The 19,333-nt window shown below is 44.7% G+C and overlaps 1 protein-coding gene and 1 non-coding gene across 3 annotated transcripts; both read right to left on the bottom strand.

Annotated features, from left to right (window-relative positions):
• Window positions 1-4,589: 4,589 nt before the first annotated feature.
• Window positions 4,590-4,661, bottom strand: TRNAD-GUC. The gene has a single exon. It is a non-coding gene; the product is annotated as a tRNA-Asp (tRNA).
• Window positions 4,662-5,161: 500 nt separating this feature from the next.
• LOC123447333 (TLC domain-containing protein 4-like) lies at window positions 5,162-9,156 on the bottom strand. 2 transcript variants are annotated; one of them, XM_045123929.1, is made up of 9 exons: window positions 8,883-9,156; window positions 8,002-8,162; window positions 7,183-7,271; window positions 6,971-7,106; window positions 6,780-6,854; window positions 6,513-6,634; window positions 6,340-6,415; window positions 5,636-5,695; window positions 5,162-5,555 (listed from the first exon to the last, which is right to left on the bottom strand). In XM_045123929.1, exons 2-9 carry the CDS (start codon window positions 8,134-8,136, stop codon window positions 5,421-5,423), a joined length of 828 nt encoding a protein of 275 aa, XP_044979864.1. In that variant the 5' UTR covers window positions 8,137-8,162; window positions 8,883-9,156; the 3' UTR covers window positions 5,162-5,420. The 2 variants fall into 2 exon arrangements, with proteins under 2 accessions (XP_044979864.1, XP_044979872.1); XM_045123937.1 differs by lacking the exon at window positions 8,883-9,156 and adding an exon at window positions 8,722-8,791.
• Between the last annotated feature and the right edge of the window lie 10,177 nt (window positions 9,157-19,333).

Genomic DNA, 19,333 nt, shown 5'->3' with positions numbered 1-19,333 from the left:
AGGACGAGGCGGTGACGGTGGTGGTGGTGCCGATGGGGACGGTCGTTGCCGGCGAGGAGAGTCGCCAAGAGGGGCCTCGGTGAGGAGGGCCCCCGTGATGGAGCCGCCGACGGGGAGCTCCGGCCGGCGAGATGGGGTTCCTGGGGGTGTGGAGGTCGGCCTCACGGGGGCTGCAGGGGAGGCCGACGGAAGGGCTTTGGTGCCTGGGAGTTGGGGCCGACGGGAGTGAGGGGGAGGGCCGGTCGGCGGGGTGACCAGGGGGGCCTCGGCCGACGGGGGATGTGGGGGCCGCCGGCGGGAGGGACCCGACGGGAGGAGGAGGGATCGATGGGGGATGGGGGATCGAGGGGAGATGGGAGGCTCCTCTCGGTGGGATAGACCGAGAGAGGAGGGTGGGGGCGTGGGGTTAGGTGGCCTCGATGGTAGGTGGGGCGGGACGTGGGGTGTCGGTGGGGGGTGGCTTCCCGGTAGGTGGGGGTAGGTGGGTTGTGGCGAGGGAGAGAGGAGGCCGAGGGGGGGTGGGATCCTCTCGGTCGTGGGGGCTGGCGGCGGTAGGGGGAAACGAGGGAAGGGGAGGGTCGGTCGCTAGGGTTCCCCCCGCGGGTGGGTGTGGCCTCGCCGGTTGAGCCACTAGGCCCAGTTGGACCAGGGGGTCTCCTTTTTCCTTTTTTTCATTATCAGTTGTTTTTATTTCTTTTACTTTCTGACATTCTATTATATATATATATATATATATATATATATATATATATATCTTTCTGTTCTAACTATATAGGACTTTTAATACCATTAAAAATGTCCGATTCATTTTTGTAACCTATTAGGGAATTTCAATAACCCTCCCGACATTTTTACTTAACATCACAAAATGTTTCTCGTTCGACTTTATTTTTCTAAATTTCGAACTCGACTTGGTTTTCGACTAACACGAGATCAACGATAGAATTTATGATGACGTGGCTTCATTAGCATGGGATTACTGTCGCTTGACTACACGGGTTACTGTAGCACAAATCCGGGGATGTCACAGATGCAAATGGTTTGAGCTCTCAACGAACGATACGATCAAGCTATCACGTGAGAGCCCTCCTTGATAGTACGACAATCTATCCTAAAATAGAAAAACCTATCAAGGGCAAACCTATACTTTGCACATAGTCCACTTGAGCTAGATTATGACGATCTTGACTTCCTCAAGATGGACCACCTTTCTTGATTGTGTTGGCCTGATGAAGACTAGTTGATTGCTCCTCATACTCACTATGGGTGAGCCACTCTTCAGCAAATTTCCACGAGTCCATTGCCACCACAATGGACGAAGCTTCAAGCATGATATCTTTCTGATGCTCCACTTGAACTTGCACACCGCAATCTTGATGACGATCACCACTTGGCGCAAGCCCATGAAAACACACCTAACCCCATGTAGAACACTCACGAAGACCATGGGTTAGTACACAAAGCGTAATGGACAATGCTTACCATACCATGGGACCACTTGATCCCTCTCGGTACACCTTATACGCTTTGTGTGTTGATCAACTTGATTCACTTTTTGACTTAGTCTTGATCAACCTTGTGTATTTATGACCAACCTTTGAATAAAACCTTGAATACCACCTGGACTTCAGAAAGTGCCTATGGACAAATTATACAAATATACCTTAAGGCAACCATTAGTCCATAGGAATTGCCATCAATTACCAAAACCACATATGAAGAAATATTATCTAACACTAAATAATAAAAAAACTCAACATCCCCATTGTCACAATGGTAGCGACGCTCATGGTGAGACTAAATAAGAATTCGAAGGTAAGTCGATGGACATCCCTCACAGTTGTAACGGTTGTTGCATCATATAAGTCATGACTAGAGTGGAAACCGACGAGGAATAGAGATGGGCTAGCTGAAGGCACTAGATTCGTGGATAGCCTCGAGATCAGTATAGCGTAGGGCGACCTTGAGAATCCTCAAAAGATCCCATGCATTCCTTCAAAAAACAAAACGGAGGCAATGTACGAACACTCGAATTATTTCATTTTCTACGCGTAATGGATTGTACAATGTTTTGCCCTTTTCTGAATAAATTCACACTAGCGCTGAAGATGCGCCGATGGGAGGCCTCATTTATATTTCAAATAAATACTTCAATTTTATTTTTATTGCATGCAGATCTTTTCTCATGTGTTAGCTGGTTGTGTTTGTTTTGTTTTGTTTGGGTTTTCTAAGAAGGAAAGGAGGTGTAGATTCGTTTTCGAAGGGTCAATTGGTGCAATAAAGTTATTTATAATGCATTTACATGTGTCGTAGTTGTTGTTTTTGTCTTTATGTGTAGAGATGCTTGTCTTTTTTTATAGAGCGACAAAAATCATTGGAGTGTCCATTTCATTTATTTTATAGAACCAAAGTGCTTTATGGATCATGCAATTGGAGTTTTGGAACCGTGATTTATTTATAACAAAGATTTAAGTAGTACATGTGCGATAGCGATACAGAACAAATAATTCTAAATACGATGCAAGAAGATGAAAACATTTTAATAGTCTGCCCATGGGTAAATCATTAATGTTTTGTCTTATTGTCCTTGTGGAATTTCTTCAGCATGCGAGTCCTGGCGACATTCAGTAAGAGAAGCAACATCAGTGCTATACTGCATCTTAACCGTGTTTCTTATCTCGATGACAGGGACTTCTTCTTCCATGAACTCTGTGTATTCTTCTTGTATCTGGCCTACCATGTTTTCATCGCACTGATACGGGAGTTTTAGTAGACGAACAATGTTAGAATTATGAGCATCAAAGGCGTTTTTTGTAGGTGTGAGTATCACCGATAGAGTGAGATTTTTCTTATCTTGCATGGTGAGCGAAGAAAGGTGGGATTAGCGATGATCATAATTGTTATAGAGCTTTAATAGATCGTAACTCAACGGTAATACAAAAAAGAAAAAGAGAAAAACAGTCCTTAATCATTTTTATAGAAAAGGTGAGGTTTTTATTTTGGTATTTTCCACGGATTATTGTTCACACAGATGCACTTTGTCGGTACTATTCCGGTTTACATTTCAGGATAGTACCGGTTTACATTTCAGGTACGGTTCGTACAATATTTTTTTAGTTTTTCAGGGTGGATATGAGTATATTCCTGTTGATTGAGTGGGCATGGAAACACTAATCACATGAAGCATTGTTGTATACGAAATTACTGTTTTGAAAAGAATGTTTCGGTTTATTCGGGTTAGCTGTCATGCTATCTTTTAGACTGTAAAGAGTACACAAAACATGAATCGTCATTATCATCATCATCATCATTATATCGTTAGAGTACTTGTACATGTAAGAGAGCAATAAGTGATACTATTCATAAAAATACTTTTCATAAAATTTGTTTAAAAATGTGAACCCTATGATGCTTTATGCACCTAAAAGAAGTCGTTTTTTTTATGAACACTGTTCACAACCCGGCACTATGCATACATGATTACTGTTCCCCTTACCATTCAGTGTGTATTCATACATGATTACTGTTCCCCTTACCATTCAGTGTTCGACACGTAAATGGTTGAAAAAAAGTTAGAAAAAGAGAAAGCCTCCCGCCTTAGTATATGTATATACTCACTCTATTTTTAAATATAATTTTTTTTAAAGATTTTATTATAAACTACATACAAAGTAAAATAAGGAAATTTATACTTTAAAATATGTCTATATATACATTCTTATATAGACCATATTAAAATCTTTAGAAAGACTTATATTTAGAAACAGAGGGAGTACTTATTTATTTAGAGCAATCTAGCAGACCCCTTAAACCGCGGGGTTTTCAGTTCGCGAAAAACACATTTTAAGAGTCGGTTTAAACTGCGGCCCAACAAACACCTTAAACTTAAACTATAAAACCGAATACTCGTTCATATTCTTCCCACGTATCATAGACAACGCACGAAGGGGTGAAATACAAAGCCGCCGACGTCCAGGACAGCGCACAGAGCTAGCTCTTCCGTGGACGGATGGATCCAGGAGCTAGCTAGCTAGCCCGTTCATGGCCGGATAGATCCATCAGCTTGCTAGCTAGCTACCTAGCTCGTCCGTGGCGGGATCGATCCAACAACTTGCTAGCCTAGCTCGTCCGTGGTCGGATCGATCCAGCAGCTCCTCCTTCGTCAACGTAGTGAGCTCCTTTGTAGCTGCTGAGTTTTTGACGAGTTCTATGGTAAAAGGTCACAGGAGTCCGTGTGCGCACGGCAAAATCCTAGCGTTGACCAGTTTACAGGTCCTTCTCAATTTTCCCTCCGAATCTGTAAATAAAAGGTTCGTGGGATGGATTCTGAGGCTCCCTCATTTTATTATAGCCTTGAACATTTTTATGGGCTCTATTCGTCGTATTTTTTGACACCGCAAAACTAAAAAACGTCAATTTATACATGGATTTGACCACCTTTAAGGAGTCTGTTAGAGTTGCTTATTATGTCGCGTGCGTTTTGAGGAGTTAATGATGTCTTGGCGTTGTCCATGATGTTTTTGAAACGGCCGGCGTTTTAGTTTCGTCAACAAGAAGAAAGAGCACGGTGGGAGGTTAAAAAAAGATTTCGCCGTTGCCGGGGATCGAACCCGGGTCACCCGCGTGACAGGCGGGAATACTTACCACTATACTACAACGACTTGCTTGTGATTTTGGTCGAACGGAATCTAGTTGACTTACTGAACGGAATCTTGCCTGTACCTATCTGATCTGAAGACCGAAGACACATGTGTTGGTTGGGCGTAAGGAATTTTTCAAAAAAAAAAGGACGCCGTTGCTGGGGATCGAACCCGGGTCACCCGCGTGACAGGCGGGAATACTTACCACTATACTACAACGACTTGCTTGTGATTCTGGTCGAACAGAATCTTACTTGAGTATTATTACCTAGAGTTGCTGCTGAGCTCGCTGGCTCTGTTCTTGCCTTTTATATTCCGCCGCATATAAAAATCTCCATAATTTTCTTCACTACAAAAATTTAAATATACCAAAACGCCATTCTCCATATGTAGTTTCTATTGAAATCTCTAAAATGACTTATATATAGAAATGGAGGGAGTTGTTTTGAAGGCAGACTGTCTAGATCACTAGGGATCTCCGCAACTGATAGAAAATGACGAGAATACGCAACTCAAACACAAAAATTAAACAATTCGCTCATAGATAATACAGGCATATATACACAACTAAAAGATTCAACATACAAATAAGTAAACGCAGACATAACCAGATGTATATATACAAATGGTGCATCTAGGAAAGGTTCGGTAGTCAAACACCGAAACATGACAGCCGAGCTGGGGCTACGGTAGTTACTATTCAGAAGCTATATGCAGATGTAAGCAGATCTACAGATGATCGGACGGTGGTTGTACATTAAATCATGAATACTCATTCCACTACTCAGTATGCCTCTTGGCCATCGTCTTCTTGAGACCTTTTAGGATCTTGGAGAACCAAAGCACATTCATCATGAAGATTATGCAAGGAGCAATAAGTACCAGAAAATAGCCGAAGGTGTTCATCCTCTCAATCTGTCAATGAACAAGTACAACTCAGAATTATGTGTGCGGTAGCTGTGGTGTATAGTGAACTCGGATGAACCGTAGTGTACCTGATCATAATGTACAAACATGTGATAGAACAAGTACATGAACAGAATTATCCTTGCAACCTGCATGAAGGAATTTGTTTCGAGATTAGGAACCAATTGGTTGTAATAAAAATACATCAGATTTGCTTTTTAGACCATACACATCATAATACTGATTTAGCAAACAGATTTGAGTAAATCTGAGTATTTGCATCAGTGGTCACGTTATGGCTGTAAATTTGATAATTTTGTCTCAAGTCCCCCAGGAGTTACAAAGGCCACGTTTGTCCTTAAAAACAATCCAATACTTCAATGACCTATCAAAACTTATGTGACGTATGCTACCAATTTGAAAGGTGAAATTCAGAAGATTCAATGGATAATTATTCCCTTTGTGGTGTGCAACAGCAAATTCCAGTTTCTAGTGTAGGACAAACAGACTTATGTATCAGTAATATATCCTTGGAGCAAGCCACTTGTCAGATTCAAAGTAGTCAACAGTCAACACAACCACACCGATTTGAAGGCTGGGACACGTTGTGAATCAGAAAATTGTAGGACTACTGCAGTCAACAATCTTGGATGTGGTTATACAAGTTCAACGTTTTTCTAAACATGTATACGCTGTGTCATTTTATAAGTGAATAGTGTCTTGTTCCTACCAGCCAAGCAAGAACTATTGCAAATTAGTGTCATTTATAGCAGAGATAGTGTCGCGTGCTTACCAGCCAAGTAACAACCATTGCAACTCCATTAACAAGGTAAGCTTTGGAGTTTTTCATTCCAGCAACATCAAGGAACCTTGATGAGACCAAGAGACATAATATCAGTTTAGACGGATTGAGGTGTGGCAATATATAAACAACAATTGTGTAATTTGTTCACATATCGAAGTTACCATCTTAGATTGATTCCTGGTGTTGTAGTCTCAGTGATGAGACCCATGTATATGTATACATGTGCTTCCCCAGAAAGCATGGCGTACATTGTAGACATAAGTGACAGCATGTGATGGACAACCTAAAAAGTAAACAATAAAGACAGAAAAGACAGTTTAGAAGAGTCAAATGACAGTAGTAGGCAAAGATTAATCAGTTTGGAATGTGAAAACAGGAAAGGGGGGGGGGGGGCGAGGGGGAGGAATGACAAAAACATATGTACTTACATACTCCATTCCACCAAGGGCAGGGTAAAGCCAATATATCATGGCAATGTCTGTAATGAAATACCCAATAGAGACCTGGCAAACATGAGATTCAGCTCAGAACGAGGCAATGGAAAGATAAGAGATCTTAAACAAGAAGCTTTTTGTGCATTCTCTCAAGAAAATAAAATGAAGTAATAGGATACACATACCCCTAATGTAAAAGTGGAGATGCTTGAACTTCTAACTGTTACTGGTCCATCCAGCTGGTCAGAAAACATACCCGAGAAGAACACTAGGTATACTGACATAACTGTAATGAATATTGCATGGACAGTGGACATGCCCCTAGAAGATAAAAAGTCATAAATATTATGTATGACAAAGGAGGGAGTTGGATAGTAAGTTGTAAAATTAATCTCACCTGTTGTTCCATTCGATCTTCTGCATGTTGTTAAGAGAAGCATAACCTTTGAACTTGAATGAACTGATAATGCGCGTGAAATCATAAGCCTGAGCTAGTAAACACAAATAATGTTACGCGATGGTCAAGGAAGTTTTACAATGATTGAAGTTCAGGTATGATAGATGCATTTACAAAGTTCCATTGAGAATTAAGGTTCACAGAGATAACGCATGCTAGAAATCATGTTCATTGCTAGCATCACACTACTCTATTGCAGCGAGCTACTCAGAGAATACCAATATATCGAGTTAGCTCAGCAAAAATTCATTTGCGTTAGCTCAACCAAAAATCCGCTCGTGTTAGCTCAACCAAAATCTGTTTGCGTCAGCTTAACCATAACATGGTGGGGCTTTAGGCTGTATAGCATTTGACCTTAGCTTATAAAGTCATAATGAATACTGAACTGAGGTCAAAGAAATGAAGTGTATCTACAAATAAATACAAACCTTAATAAGCAAATATGTACTGCTAAGCAAAATTTCTTTGTTCGACTGGTGCCTGATCTACACTCATCAGTGTAATCACGGTTTGGAAGGGTGAAAAAACCCAATACAAATTGACATGTTAAATAAAAAACCCAAAATATAATGAGAACATTTTCTAATGATATCTCTTGATGTTAAGCGCCCACATGAAACTCAGTAAGTCAAACCACATGAACATAAAAAGAAATTTAAAACACTTTTTGCCCAATCAACATGCTATACAAAAAAGTTATTGCACGGTTACCAGTAGAGTGGTCAAAAGAGTTAAGAGAACAAGGGCGAATGACATTACCAATTTGCACATCAGGATTCCCCCAAGCACAGAAGTGTATGGAGCATAGGAGTCTGCTAGCAGGTAGTCCCTAACAAGAACCTCTTTGTACTTATAGGCTTTAAATGCCATGGCTGGAGCCGCAGGCGCGTCCATATCCAGATTTGTGGCCACTCAACAGCCTGATGAAGAAACCAAACAGAGATATATATATAAGTACCAAGAATTACTAATCGACAATGCGCAGGCTTGGAAACTCAAGAGGACTATTGAGCGTTTCGTGATATCTACACTAATTATAGTACTAAGGTACGGCTAACAACTTTGCATGACATGGGTAGGGCGGATCAACGGCTCCACAAGACAAGATCACTATCAGAGCAAACGTGTTTGTTTGAACCGCTTTAAAAAGTGCAGACAACCAAAAGTGGAAGAATTTCGCATGGTAAAATAGAGATGCACCCCTCCTGATTCCTAACAAGTCGCTGCTAAACAAGGGAATCTCTGTCCCATGTAAATAATGGTAAGAGCAAATTTTTTTTTTTAAAAAAAATCAGTGACGAGACCACCGCAGCAGCACTACTTGACTTGAAAGTAAAAAAGCAGGTACACTAGCCCATCCAACGGGACGGCAACCAATTGGCAAACGGCGCATGGACTGGGACTGGGAGCTACTCGTGCAAGAAGCGCAACTAAGATTTCAAGCGCAGCAGCAACATCCCATCCCGTCCCAATCTCCACCTCGAAACAGCCGGCCGAGGGCGCCAAGATCGGGCGTGCTCGCTCCCAGTCCCCACAGGCTAGACGAAATCCAAGCTTCAAGTCCTCCAAGAAGGCAAAACAAGCTATAAAGCGCAGAAGAAGCTGGGCAGGGAGGAGGGAGGGAGCGGAAGCTAGCGCACCTGAGCGTGGCGAGGTTGCGGGGAACTTGCGGTGGCCGGGAAGCGAGGTTGGGGGTTGGGGAAGCGAGCGCGGTGGATTGGGAGAAGGCCGCGGATTCCTTGTCCTCTTGGCAGAGCCTTTGGTTGCTTGTGTCCCGGTTCTTGCTTGGCTATTGGCTATTGGAGGGGAAGGGGAAGGGGAAAGCGAGCGCTGGATGCAAAGGAAAGGAGACGATGCCCGCGGGCCACGCCAGGAGATTTCTTTCTTTTCTTTTCTTTCTCGTTCTCAGACTCAGAGATGGAGAAAGAATTATTGCGACGCGGCCGGAGCAATAAATAATGCAAAGTGCTGTCGCGGCGGGAGAAATAAATAGATAGAGTACACGGCGATCGGAACGGGTCGCGAAGCCTCGCTCGCTCGCTCGTTCGTGGGCCTCCTGGGACGCGACACGTGGCACCGCCTCGTTTCGCCAATAAAATTATCGCGTGCGGCTCAATCTCTACGATCTCGTTTTCTTTTCAGGAAATCTTCAATCTATTTATGTTCAACTGTGATAGTATAAGGAACGACTGATGTAATAAAATCGTCTATGAACCATCCACACACGAATACAAACACCGGAGCGAGCCGAATGCGTGTTGCCGTCATTGCCCCTCCCGGTGTTTCGGTGAGAGCATTTTGTGGAGATCTATTCGAGTGGGGCTAGTCCTTTGTGGACCTAAGCCATGGTGGAATAGACAAGGTTGCTTCTCCATGAACCCTTCGTGCGTGGAGCCCTTCATGACCACCGGATGATGGAATATACAAGGTTACTTCAATTTAAGGGAGAAAGAAGTAGAGGTCCGTGCGCCACCACCGCGGGATGCCGGCGGAGCCCGGCAAGGATGAACGCCTCCTCGCATGGGTGTACTCCATCAGGACGGTCGAGATGGAAGAATGCCGATACACTCTGGCTTGCTATTGATCAGTCGGAGCGTGAGGCGGCTCAGATCGTCGAGTTGAAGCGGGAATAGGACATGACGGTTCGTGAGATGAAGGGACTCATCGTCCTCTCCGACTCTGACGACGAAGACGGCGACGACGACACCTCCTCCATTGATGATCAAGACCCTCCTCCCCAAGCCATGGACGACTACAACTGCGTCGGCAACTGAAAGGGCGAAGGCCCAGCAAGGAAGTGGTGATCTTGCCCCTCCTCCGCATTGTTTATATCGTTTTTAGTTGTAGAAATTTAAGAACTATGTCCGATGAACTTAAGGTGATCTTCCGGGGTGATGTTTGATGTATGTTTGTAGTCAATCTTGTGTTCGTTTGCATCTGATTTTGTTGTCTGACGTTTGATCACATAGAGTAGTTCAACGTTGCATGTGTAATATGGATATAGGGTGACCGATATGAGATACCACGATTCCACGATGGGCTAATTACCGTGGAGCGTGAATAAAGATGGTCACATTACCATGGCTAATTACCGGTCACGCCTTAAATCTGTTCCTCTCCATTTGAGTCTCTCATATTTCATTCCCTCGGTCCATACATCATGTAGAATAAGCCTACGTACTACGACAATCTAGCTACGATTCGTCGTTGGAGATGTCCACGACGTGTGTGTTGGGCACCGGGTGGTAGTGTTGGGGAACGTCGCGTGGGAAACAAAAATTTTCCTACGCGCACGAAGACCTATCATGGTGATGTCCATCTACGAGAGGGGATGAGTGATCTACGTACCCTTCTAGATCGTACAGCAGAAGCGTTAGAGAACGCGGTTGATGTAGTGGAACGTCCTCACGTCCCTCGATCCGCCCCGCGAACAATCCCGCGATCAGTCCCACGATCTAGTACCGAACGGACGGCACCTCCGCGTTCAGCACACGTACAGCTCGACGATGATCTCGGCCTTCTTGATCCAGCAAGAGAGACGGAGAGGTAGAAGAGTTCTCCGGCAGCGTGACGGCGCTCCGGAGGTTGGTGATGACCTTGTCTCAGCAGGGCTCCGCCCGAGCTCCGCAGAAACGCGATCTAGAGGAAAAACCGTGGAGGTATGTGGTCGGGCAGCCGTGAGAAAGTCGTCTCAAATCAGCCCTAAAACCTCCGTATATATAGGTGGGAGGGAGGGGGGCCTTGCCTTGGGGTCCAAGGACCCCCAAGGAGTCGGCCGAGCCAAAGGGGGGGAGGACTCCCCCCCAAACCGAGTTGGACTTGGTTTGGTGGGAGGAGTCCCCCTTCCTTCCCACCTCCTTCCTTTTTTTTTCTTTCCTCTTGATTTTTCTTCTCTTGGCGCATTGGGCACTTGTGGGCTGTCCCACCAGCCCACTAAGGGTTGGTGTGGCTCCCCAAATTCCTATGGGCTTCCCCGGGGTGGGTTGCCCCCCCGGTGAACTCCCGGAACCCATTCGTCATTCCCGGTACATTCCCGGTAACTCCGAAAACCTTCCGGTAATCAAATGAGGTCATCCTATATATCAATCTTCGTTTCCGGACCATTCCGGAAACCCTCGTGACGTCCGTGATCTCATCCGGGACTCCGAACAACATTCGGTAACCAACCATATAACTCAAATACGCATAAAACAACGTCGAACCTTAAGTGTGCAGACCCTGCGGGTTCGAGAACTATGTAGACATGACCCGAGAGACTCCTCGGTCAATATCCAATAGCGGGACCTGGATGCCCATATTGGATCCTACATATTCTACGAAGATCTTATCGTTTGAACCTCAGTGCCAAGGATTCGTATAATCCCGTATGTCATTCCCTTTGTCCTTCGGTATGTTACTTGCCCGAGATTCGATCGTCAGTATCCGCATACCTATTTCAATCTCGTTTTACCGGCAAGTCTCTTTACTCGTTCCGTAATAAAAGATCCCACAACTTACACTAAGTTACATTGCTCGCAAGGTTTGTGTGTGATGTTGTATTACCGAGTGGGCCCCGAGATACCTCTCCATCACACGGAGTGACAAATCCCAGTCTTGATCCATACTAACTCAACTAACACCTTCGGAGATACCTGTAGAGCATCTTTATAGTCACCCAGTTACGTTGCGACGTTTGATACACACAAAGCATTCCTCCGGTGTCAGTGAGTTATATGATCTCATGGTCATAGGAACAAATACTTGACACGCAGAAAACAGTAGCAACAAAATGACACGATCAACATGCTACGTCTATTAGTTTGGGTCTAGTCCATCACGTGATTCTCCCAATGACGTGATCCAGTTATCAAGCAACAACACCTTGTTCATAATCAGAAGACACTGACTATCATTGATCAACTGGCCAGCCAACTAGAGGCATGCTAGGGACGGTGTTTTGTCTATGTATCCACACATGTAAATGAGTCTTCATTCAATACAATTATAGCATGAATAATAAACTATTATCTTGATACAGGAATTATAATAATAACTATTCATTTATTATTGCCTCTAGGGCATAATTCCAACAGTCTCCCACTTGCACTAGACTCAATAATCTAGCCCTCACATCACCATGTGAATTACATTGTAATAAATCTAACACCCATACAGTTCTGGTATTGATTATGCTTTGGCCGTGGAAGAGGTTTAGTCAGCGGGTCTGCTACATTCAGATCCGTGTGCACTTTGCATATATTCACGTCCTCTCCCTCGACGTAGTCGCGGATGAGGTTGAAGCGTCGTTTGATGTGTCTGGTCTTCTTGTGAAACCGTGGTTCCTTTGCTAAGGCAATGGCACCAGTGTTGTCACAGAACAAGGTTATTGGATTCAGTGCGCTTGGCACCACTCCAAGATCCGTCATGAACTGCTTCATCCAGACACCCTCCTTAGCCGCCTCCGAGGCAGCCATGTACTCCGCTTCACATGTAGAATCTGCTACAACGCTTTGCTTGGAACTGCACCAGCTTACTGCACCCCCATTAAGAATAAGTACGTATCCGGTTTGCGACTTAGAGTCGTCCGGATCTGTGTCAAAGCTTGCATCGACGTAACCTTTTACGGCGAGCTCTTCGTCACCTCCATACACGAGAAACATCTCCTTAGTCCTTTTCAGGTACTTCAGGATATTCTTGACCGCTGTCCAGTGATCCACTCCTGGATTACTCTGGAACCTACCTGCCATACTTATGGCCAGGCTAACATCCGGTCTAGTGCACAACATCGCATACATGATAGAACCTATGGCTGAAGCATAGGGGACGGAGCGCATATGCTCTCTATCTTCATCAGTTGCTGGGCACTGAGTCTTACTCAATCTCGTACCTTGTAGAACTGGCAAGAACCCTTTCTTGGACTGTTCCATTTTGAACCTCTTCAAAACTTTATCAAGGTATGTGCTTTGTGAAAGTCCTATCAGGCGTTTTGATCTATCCCTATAGATCTTAATGCCTAGTATGTAAGCAGCTTCTCCTAGGTCCTTCATAGAGAAACTTTTATTCAAGTAACCTTTTATGCTCTCCAAAAGCTCTATGTTGTTTCCAATCAGTAATATGTCATCCACATATAATATTAGAAACGCCACAGAACTCCCACTCACTTTCTTGTAAATACAAGATTCTCCAACCACTTGTATAAACCCAAATGCTTTGATCACCTCATCAAAGCGTTTGTTCCAACTCCGAGATGCTTGCACCAGTCCATAAATGGATCGCTGGAGCTTGCACACCTTGTCAGCATTTTTAGGATCGACAAAACCTTCGGGTTGCATCATATACAACTCTTCCTTAAGGAAACCGTTAAGGAACGCCGTTTTGACATCCATCTGCCAGATTTCATAATCGAAAAATGCAGCTATTGCTAACATGATTCTGACGGACTTAAGCATCGCTACGGGTGAGAATGTCTCTTCGTAGTCAATTCCTTGAACTTGTGAAAAACCCTTTGCCACAAGTCGAGCTTTATAAACGGTCACATTACCGTCAGCGTCCGTCTTCCTCTTAAAGATCCATTTGTTCTGAATAGCCTTGCGACCCTCAGGCAGTTCCTCCAAAGTCCACACTTTGTTCTCATACATGGATCCTATCTCGGACTTCATGGCTTATAGCCATTTGTTGGAATCTGGGCCCACCATTGCTTCTTCATAATTCGCAGGTTCTTTGTTGTCTAACAACATGATTGATAAGACGGGATTACCGTACCACTCTGGAGCAGCACGTGGTCTCGTCGACCTGCGTGGTTCGACAGAAACTTGAACTGGAGTTTCATGATCTTCATCATCAACTTCCTCCTCAACCGGCGTCGCAATGACAGGGGTTTCCCCTTGCCCTGCGCCACCATCCAGAGGGATGAGAGGTTCGACAACCTCGTCAAGTTCTACCTTCCTCCCACTCAATTCTCTCTCGAGAAAATCCTTTTCGAGAAAAGCTCCGTTTTTAGCAACAAACACTTTTCCCTCGGATTTGAGATAGAAGGTGTACCCAACTGTCTCTTTTGGGTAACCTATGAAGACGCACTTCTCCGCTTTGGGTTCCAGCTTTTTAGTCTGAAGCTTTTTGACATAAGCATCACATCCCCAAACTTTAAGAAACGACAACTTTGGTCTTTTGCCATACCACAGTTCGTATGGTGTCATCTCAACGGATTTTGATGGTGCCCTATTTAAAGTAAATGCAGCTGTTTCTAATGCATAACCCCAAAACGATAACGGCAAATCCGTAAGAGACATCATAGATCGCACCATCTCTAATAAAGTACGATTACGATGTTCGGACACACCATTACGCTGTGGTGTTCCAGGCGGTGTCAACTGTGAAACAATTCTACATTGTCTTAAGTGATCACCAAACTCGAAACTCAGATATTCACCCCCACGATCAGACCATAGGAACTTGATCTTCTTGTTACGATGATTTTCCACTTCACTCTGAAATTGCCTGAACTTTTCAAATGTTTCAGATTTGTGTTTCATCAAGTAGACATAACCATATCTACTCAAATCGTCTGTGAAGGTGAGAAAATAACAATATCCGCCGCGTGCCTCTACGCTCATTGGACCACACACATCGGTATGTATGATTTCCAACAAGTCACTTGCACGCTCCATTGTTCCGGAGAACGGAGTCTTAGTCATCTTGCCCATGAGGCATGGTTCGCACGTGTCAAGTGAATCAAAGTCAAGTGACTCCAAAAGTCCATCAGCATGGAGTTTCTTCATGCGCTTTACACCAATATGACCTAAGCGGCAGTGCCACAAAAATATGGTGCTATCATTGTTTATTCTAACTCTTTTGGTCTCAATGTTATGTATATGCGTATCGCTATCAAGATTCAATATGAACAATCCTCTCACATTCGGTGCATGACCATAAAAGATGTTACTCACAGAAATAGAACAACCATTATTCTTTGACTTAAAAGAGTAACCGTCTCGCAATAAACAAGATCCAGATATAATGTTCATGCTCAACGCAGGCACTAAATAACAATGATTTAAGTTCATCACTAATCCCGACGGTAGCTGAAGTGACACTGTGCCGACGGCGATTGCATCAACCTTGGAACCATTTCCTACGCGCATCGTCACTTCATCTTTCGCCAGCCTTCGTCTATTCCGCAATTCCTGTTTCGAGTTGCAAATGTGAGCAACAGAACCGGTATCAAATACCCAGGCACTACTACGAGAGCCGGTTAAGTACACATCAATAACATGTATATCAAATATACCTGATTTTTGTTTGCCCGCCTTCTTATCTGCCAGATACTTGGGGCAATTGCGCTTCCAGTGACCCATACCCTTGCAATAGAAGCACTCTGTTTCAGGCTTAGGTCCAGCCTTGGGTCTCTTCGGCGGATTGGCAACAGGCTTGCCGCTCTTCTTCGAATTGCCCTTCTTGCCTTTGCCGTTTCTCTTGAAACTAGTGGTCTTGCTCACCATCAACACTTGATGCTCTTTACGGAGTTCAGACTCTGCGACTTTCAGCATCGCAAACAACTCGCCGGGAGACTTGTTCATCCCTTGCATGTTGTAGTTCAACACAAAGCCTTTATAGCTTGGCGGCAGTGATTGAAGGATTCTGTCAGTGAAGCCTCTTGCGGGAGTTCAATCCCCAGCTCAGCTAGACGGTTTGAGTACCCAGACATTTTGAGCACATGTTCACTGACACACGAGTTTTCCTCCATCTTGCAAGCATAGAATTTATCGGAGGTCTCATACCTCTCGATCCGGGCGTTCTTCTGAAAGATAAACTTCAACTCCTGGAACATCTCAAATGCTCCATGACGCTCAAAGCGACGTTGAAGTCCCGGTTCTAAGCCATACAAGACTGCACATTGAACTATTGAGTAGTCCTCCTTACGTGCTAACCAAGCGTTCTTAACATCCTGATCAGCCGTAGCGGGTGGTTCATCTCCTAGCGCAGCATTAAGGACATAATCCTTCTTCCCAGCTTGTAAGATTAGCTTAAGATTACGAGCCCAGTCTACAAAGTTGCTTCCATCATCTTTCAACTTAGCTTTCTCTAGGAACGTGTTAAAATTCAGGGTGACTGTCGCGTGAGCCATGATCTACAACACAAATATATTCAAAGTGGACTTAGACTATGTTCAAGACAATTAGAGTTTAACTTAATCAAATTTTTGCTAAACTCCCACTCAAAAAAGTACATCTATCTAGTCATTTGAGTGGTTCATGATCCACTTACACTAGCTCAAGTCCGATCATCACGTGAGTTGAGTATAGTTTCAGTGGTAAGCATCCCTATGCTAATCATATCATCTATATGATTCATGATCGACCTTTCGGTCTCATGTGTTACGAGGCCATGTCTGCACATGCTAGGCTCGTCAAGCTTAACCCGAGTGTTCCGCGTGCGCAACTGTTTTGCACCCGTTGTATGTGAACGTTGAGTCTATCACACCCGATCATCACGTGGTGTCTCGAAACGACGAACTGTAGCAACGGTGCACAGTCGGGGAGAACACAATTTTGTCTTGAAATTTTAGTGAGAGATCACCTCATAATGCTACCGTCGTTCTAAGCAAAATAAGGTGCATAAAAGGATTAACATCACATGCAATTCATAAGTGACATGATATGGCCATCATCACGTGCTTCTTGATCTCCATCACCAAAGCACCGGCACGATCTTCTTGTCACCGGCGCCACGCCATGATCTCCATCAACGTGTTGCCATCGGGGTTGTCGTGCTACTCATGCTATTACTACTAAAGATACATCCTAGCAAAATAGTAAACGCATCTGCAAGCACAAACGTTAGTATAAAGACAACCCTATGGCTCCTGCCGGTTGCCGTACCATCGACGTGCAAGTCGATATTTCTATTACAACATGATCATCTCATACATCCAATATATCACATCACATCGTTGGCCATATCACATCACAATCATACCCTGCAAAAACAAGTTAGACGTCCTCTAATTTTGTTGTTGCATGTTTTACGTGGTGACCAAGGGTATCTAGTAGGATCGCATCTTACTTACGCAAACACCACAACGGAGATATATGAGTTGCTATTTAACCTCATCCAAGGACCTCCTCGGTCAAATCCGATTCAACTAAAGTTGGAGAAACCGTCACTTGCCAGTCATCTTTGAGCAAAGGGGGTTACTCGTAACGATGAAACCAGTCTCTCGTAAGCGTACGAGTAATGTCGGTCCAAGCCGCTTTAATCCAACAATACCGCGGAATCAAGAAAAGACTAAGGAGGCAGCAAAACGCACATCACCGCCCACAAAAACATTTGTGTTCTACTCGAGAAGACATCTACGCATGAACCTAGCTCATGATGCCACTGTTGGGGAACGTCGCGTGGGAAACAAAAATTTTCCTACGCGCACGAAGACCTATCATGGTGATGTCCATCTACGAGAGGGGATGAGTGATCTACGTACCCTTCTAGATCGTACAGCAGAAGCGTTAGAGAACGCGGTTGATGTAGTGGAACGTCCTCACGTCCCTCGATCCGCCCCGCGAACAATCCCGCGATCAGTCCCATGATCTAGTACCGAACGGACGGCACCTCCGCATTCAGCACACGTACAACTCGACGATGATCTCGGCCTTCTTGATCCAGCAAGAGAGATGGAGAGGTAGAAGAGTTCTCCGGCAGCGTGACGGCGCTCCGGAGGTTGGTGATGACCTTGTCTCAGCAGGGCTCCGCCCGAGCTCCGCAGAAACGCGATCTAGAGGAAAAACCGTGGAGGTATGTGGTCGGGCAGCCGTGAGAAAGTCGTCTCAAATCAGCCCTAAAACCTCCGTATATATAGGTGGGAGGGAGGGGGGCCTTGCCTTGGGGTCCAAGGACCCCCAAGGAGTCGGCCGAGCCAAAGGGGGGGAGGACTCCCCCCCAAACCGAGTTGGACTTGGTTTGGTGGGAGGAGTCCCCCTTCCTTCCCACCTCCTTCCTTTTTTTTTTCTTTCCTCTTGATTTTTCTTCTCTTGGCGCATTGGGCACTTGTGGGCTGTCCCACCAGCCCACTAAGGGTTGGTGTGGCTCCCCAAATGCCTATGGGCTTCCCCGGGGTGGGTTGCCCCCCCGGTGAACTCCCGGAACCCATTCGTCATTCCCGGTACATTCCCGGTAACTCCGAAAACCTTCCGGTAATCAAATGAGGTCATCCTATATATCAATCTTCGTTTCCGGACCATTCCGGAAACCCTCGTGACGTCCGTGATCTCATCCGGGACTCCGAACAACATTCGGTAACCAACCATATAACTCAAATACGCATAAAACAACGTCGAACCTTAAGTGTGCAGACCTTGCGGGTTCGAGAACTATGTAGACATGACCCGAGAGACTCCTCGGTCAATATCCAATAGCGGGACCTGGATGCCCATATTGGATCCTACATATTCTACGAAGATCTTATCGTTTGAACCTCAGTGCCAAGGATTCGTATAATCCCGTATGTCATTCCCTTTGTCCTTCGGTATGTTACTTGCCCGAGATTCGATCGCCAGTATCCGCATACCTATTTCAATCTCGTTTTACCGGCAAATCTCTTTACTCGTTCCGTAATACAAGATCCCGCAACTTACACTAAGTTACATTGCTCGCAAGGCTTGTGTGTGATGTTGTATTACCGAGTGGGCCCCGAGATACCTCTCCGTCACACGGAGTGACAAATCCCAGTCTTGATCCATACTAACTCAACTAACACCTTCGGAGATACCTGTAGAGCATCTTTATAGTCACCCAGTTACGTTGCGACGTTTGATACACACAAAGCATTCCTCCGGTGTCAGTGAGTTATATGATCTCATGGTCATAGGAACAAATACTTGACACGCAGAAAACAGTAGCAACAAAATGACACGATCAACATGCTACGTCTATTAGTTTGGGTCTAGTCCATCACGTGATTCTCCCAATGACGTGATCCAGTTATCAAGCAACAATACCTTGTTCATAATCAGAAGACACTGACTATCATTGATCAACTGGCCAGCCAACTAGAGGCATGCTAGGGACGGTGTTTTGTCTATGTATCCACACATGTAAATGAGTCTTCATTCAATACAAT

The sequence above is a fragment of the Hordeum vulgare genome, chromosome 1H (genome assembly GCF_904849725.1).
Source record: "Hordeum vulgare subsp. vulgare chromosome 1H, MorexV3_pseudomolecules_assembly, whole genome shotgun sequence".
Taxonomy (NCBI): Eukaryota; Viridiplantae; Streptophyta; class Magnoliopsida; order Poales; family Poaceae; genus Hordeum; species Hordeum vulgare.
The sequence above is the reverse complement of the archived record's forward strand: the minus strand, read 5'-3'. Positions and strand labels throughout refer to the sequence as shown.

What these genes read in the sequence shown, in the direction of transcription:
- LOC123447333 (XM_045123929.1), bottom strand. Translation starts at nt 8,136, where the DNA reads ATGGACGCGCCTGCGGCTCCAGCCATGGCATTTAAAGCCTATAAGTAC. An exon ending in CCAGGAATCAATCTAAGATG is followed by an intron (nt 6,416 to 6,512) that starts GTAACTTCGATA and finishes GGTCTCATCAAG; the next exon opens with GTTCCTTGATGTTGCTGGAA. An exon ending in CAATGGTTGTTACTTGGCTG is followed by an intron (nt 5,696 to 6,339) that starts GTAAGCACGCGA and finishes TCCTTCATGCAG; the next exon opens with GTTGCAAGGATAATTCTGTT.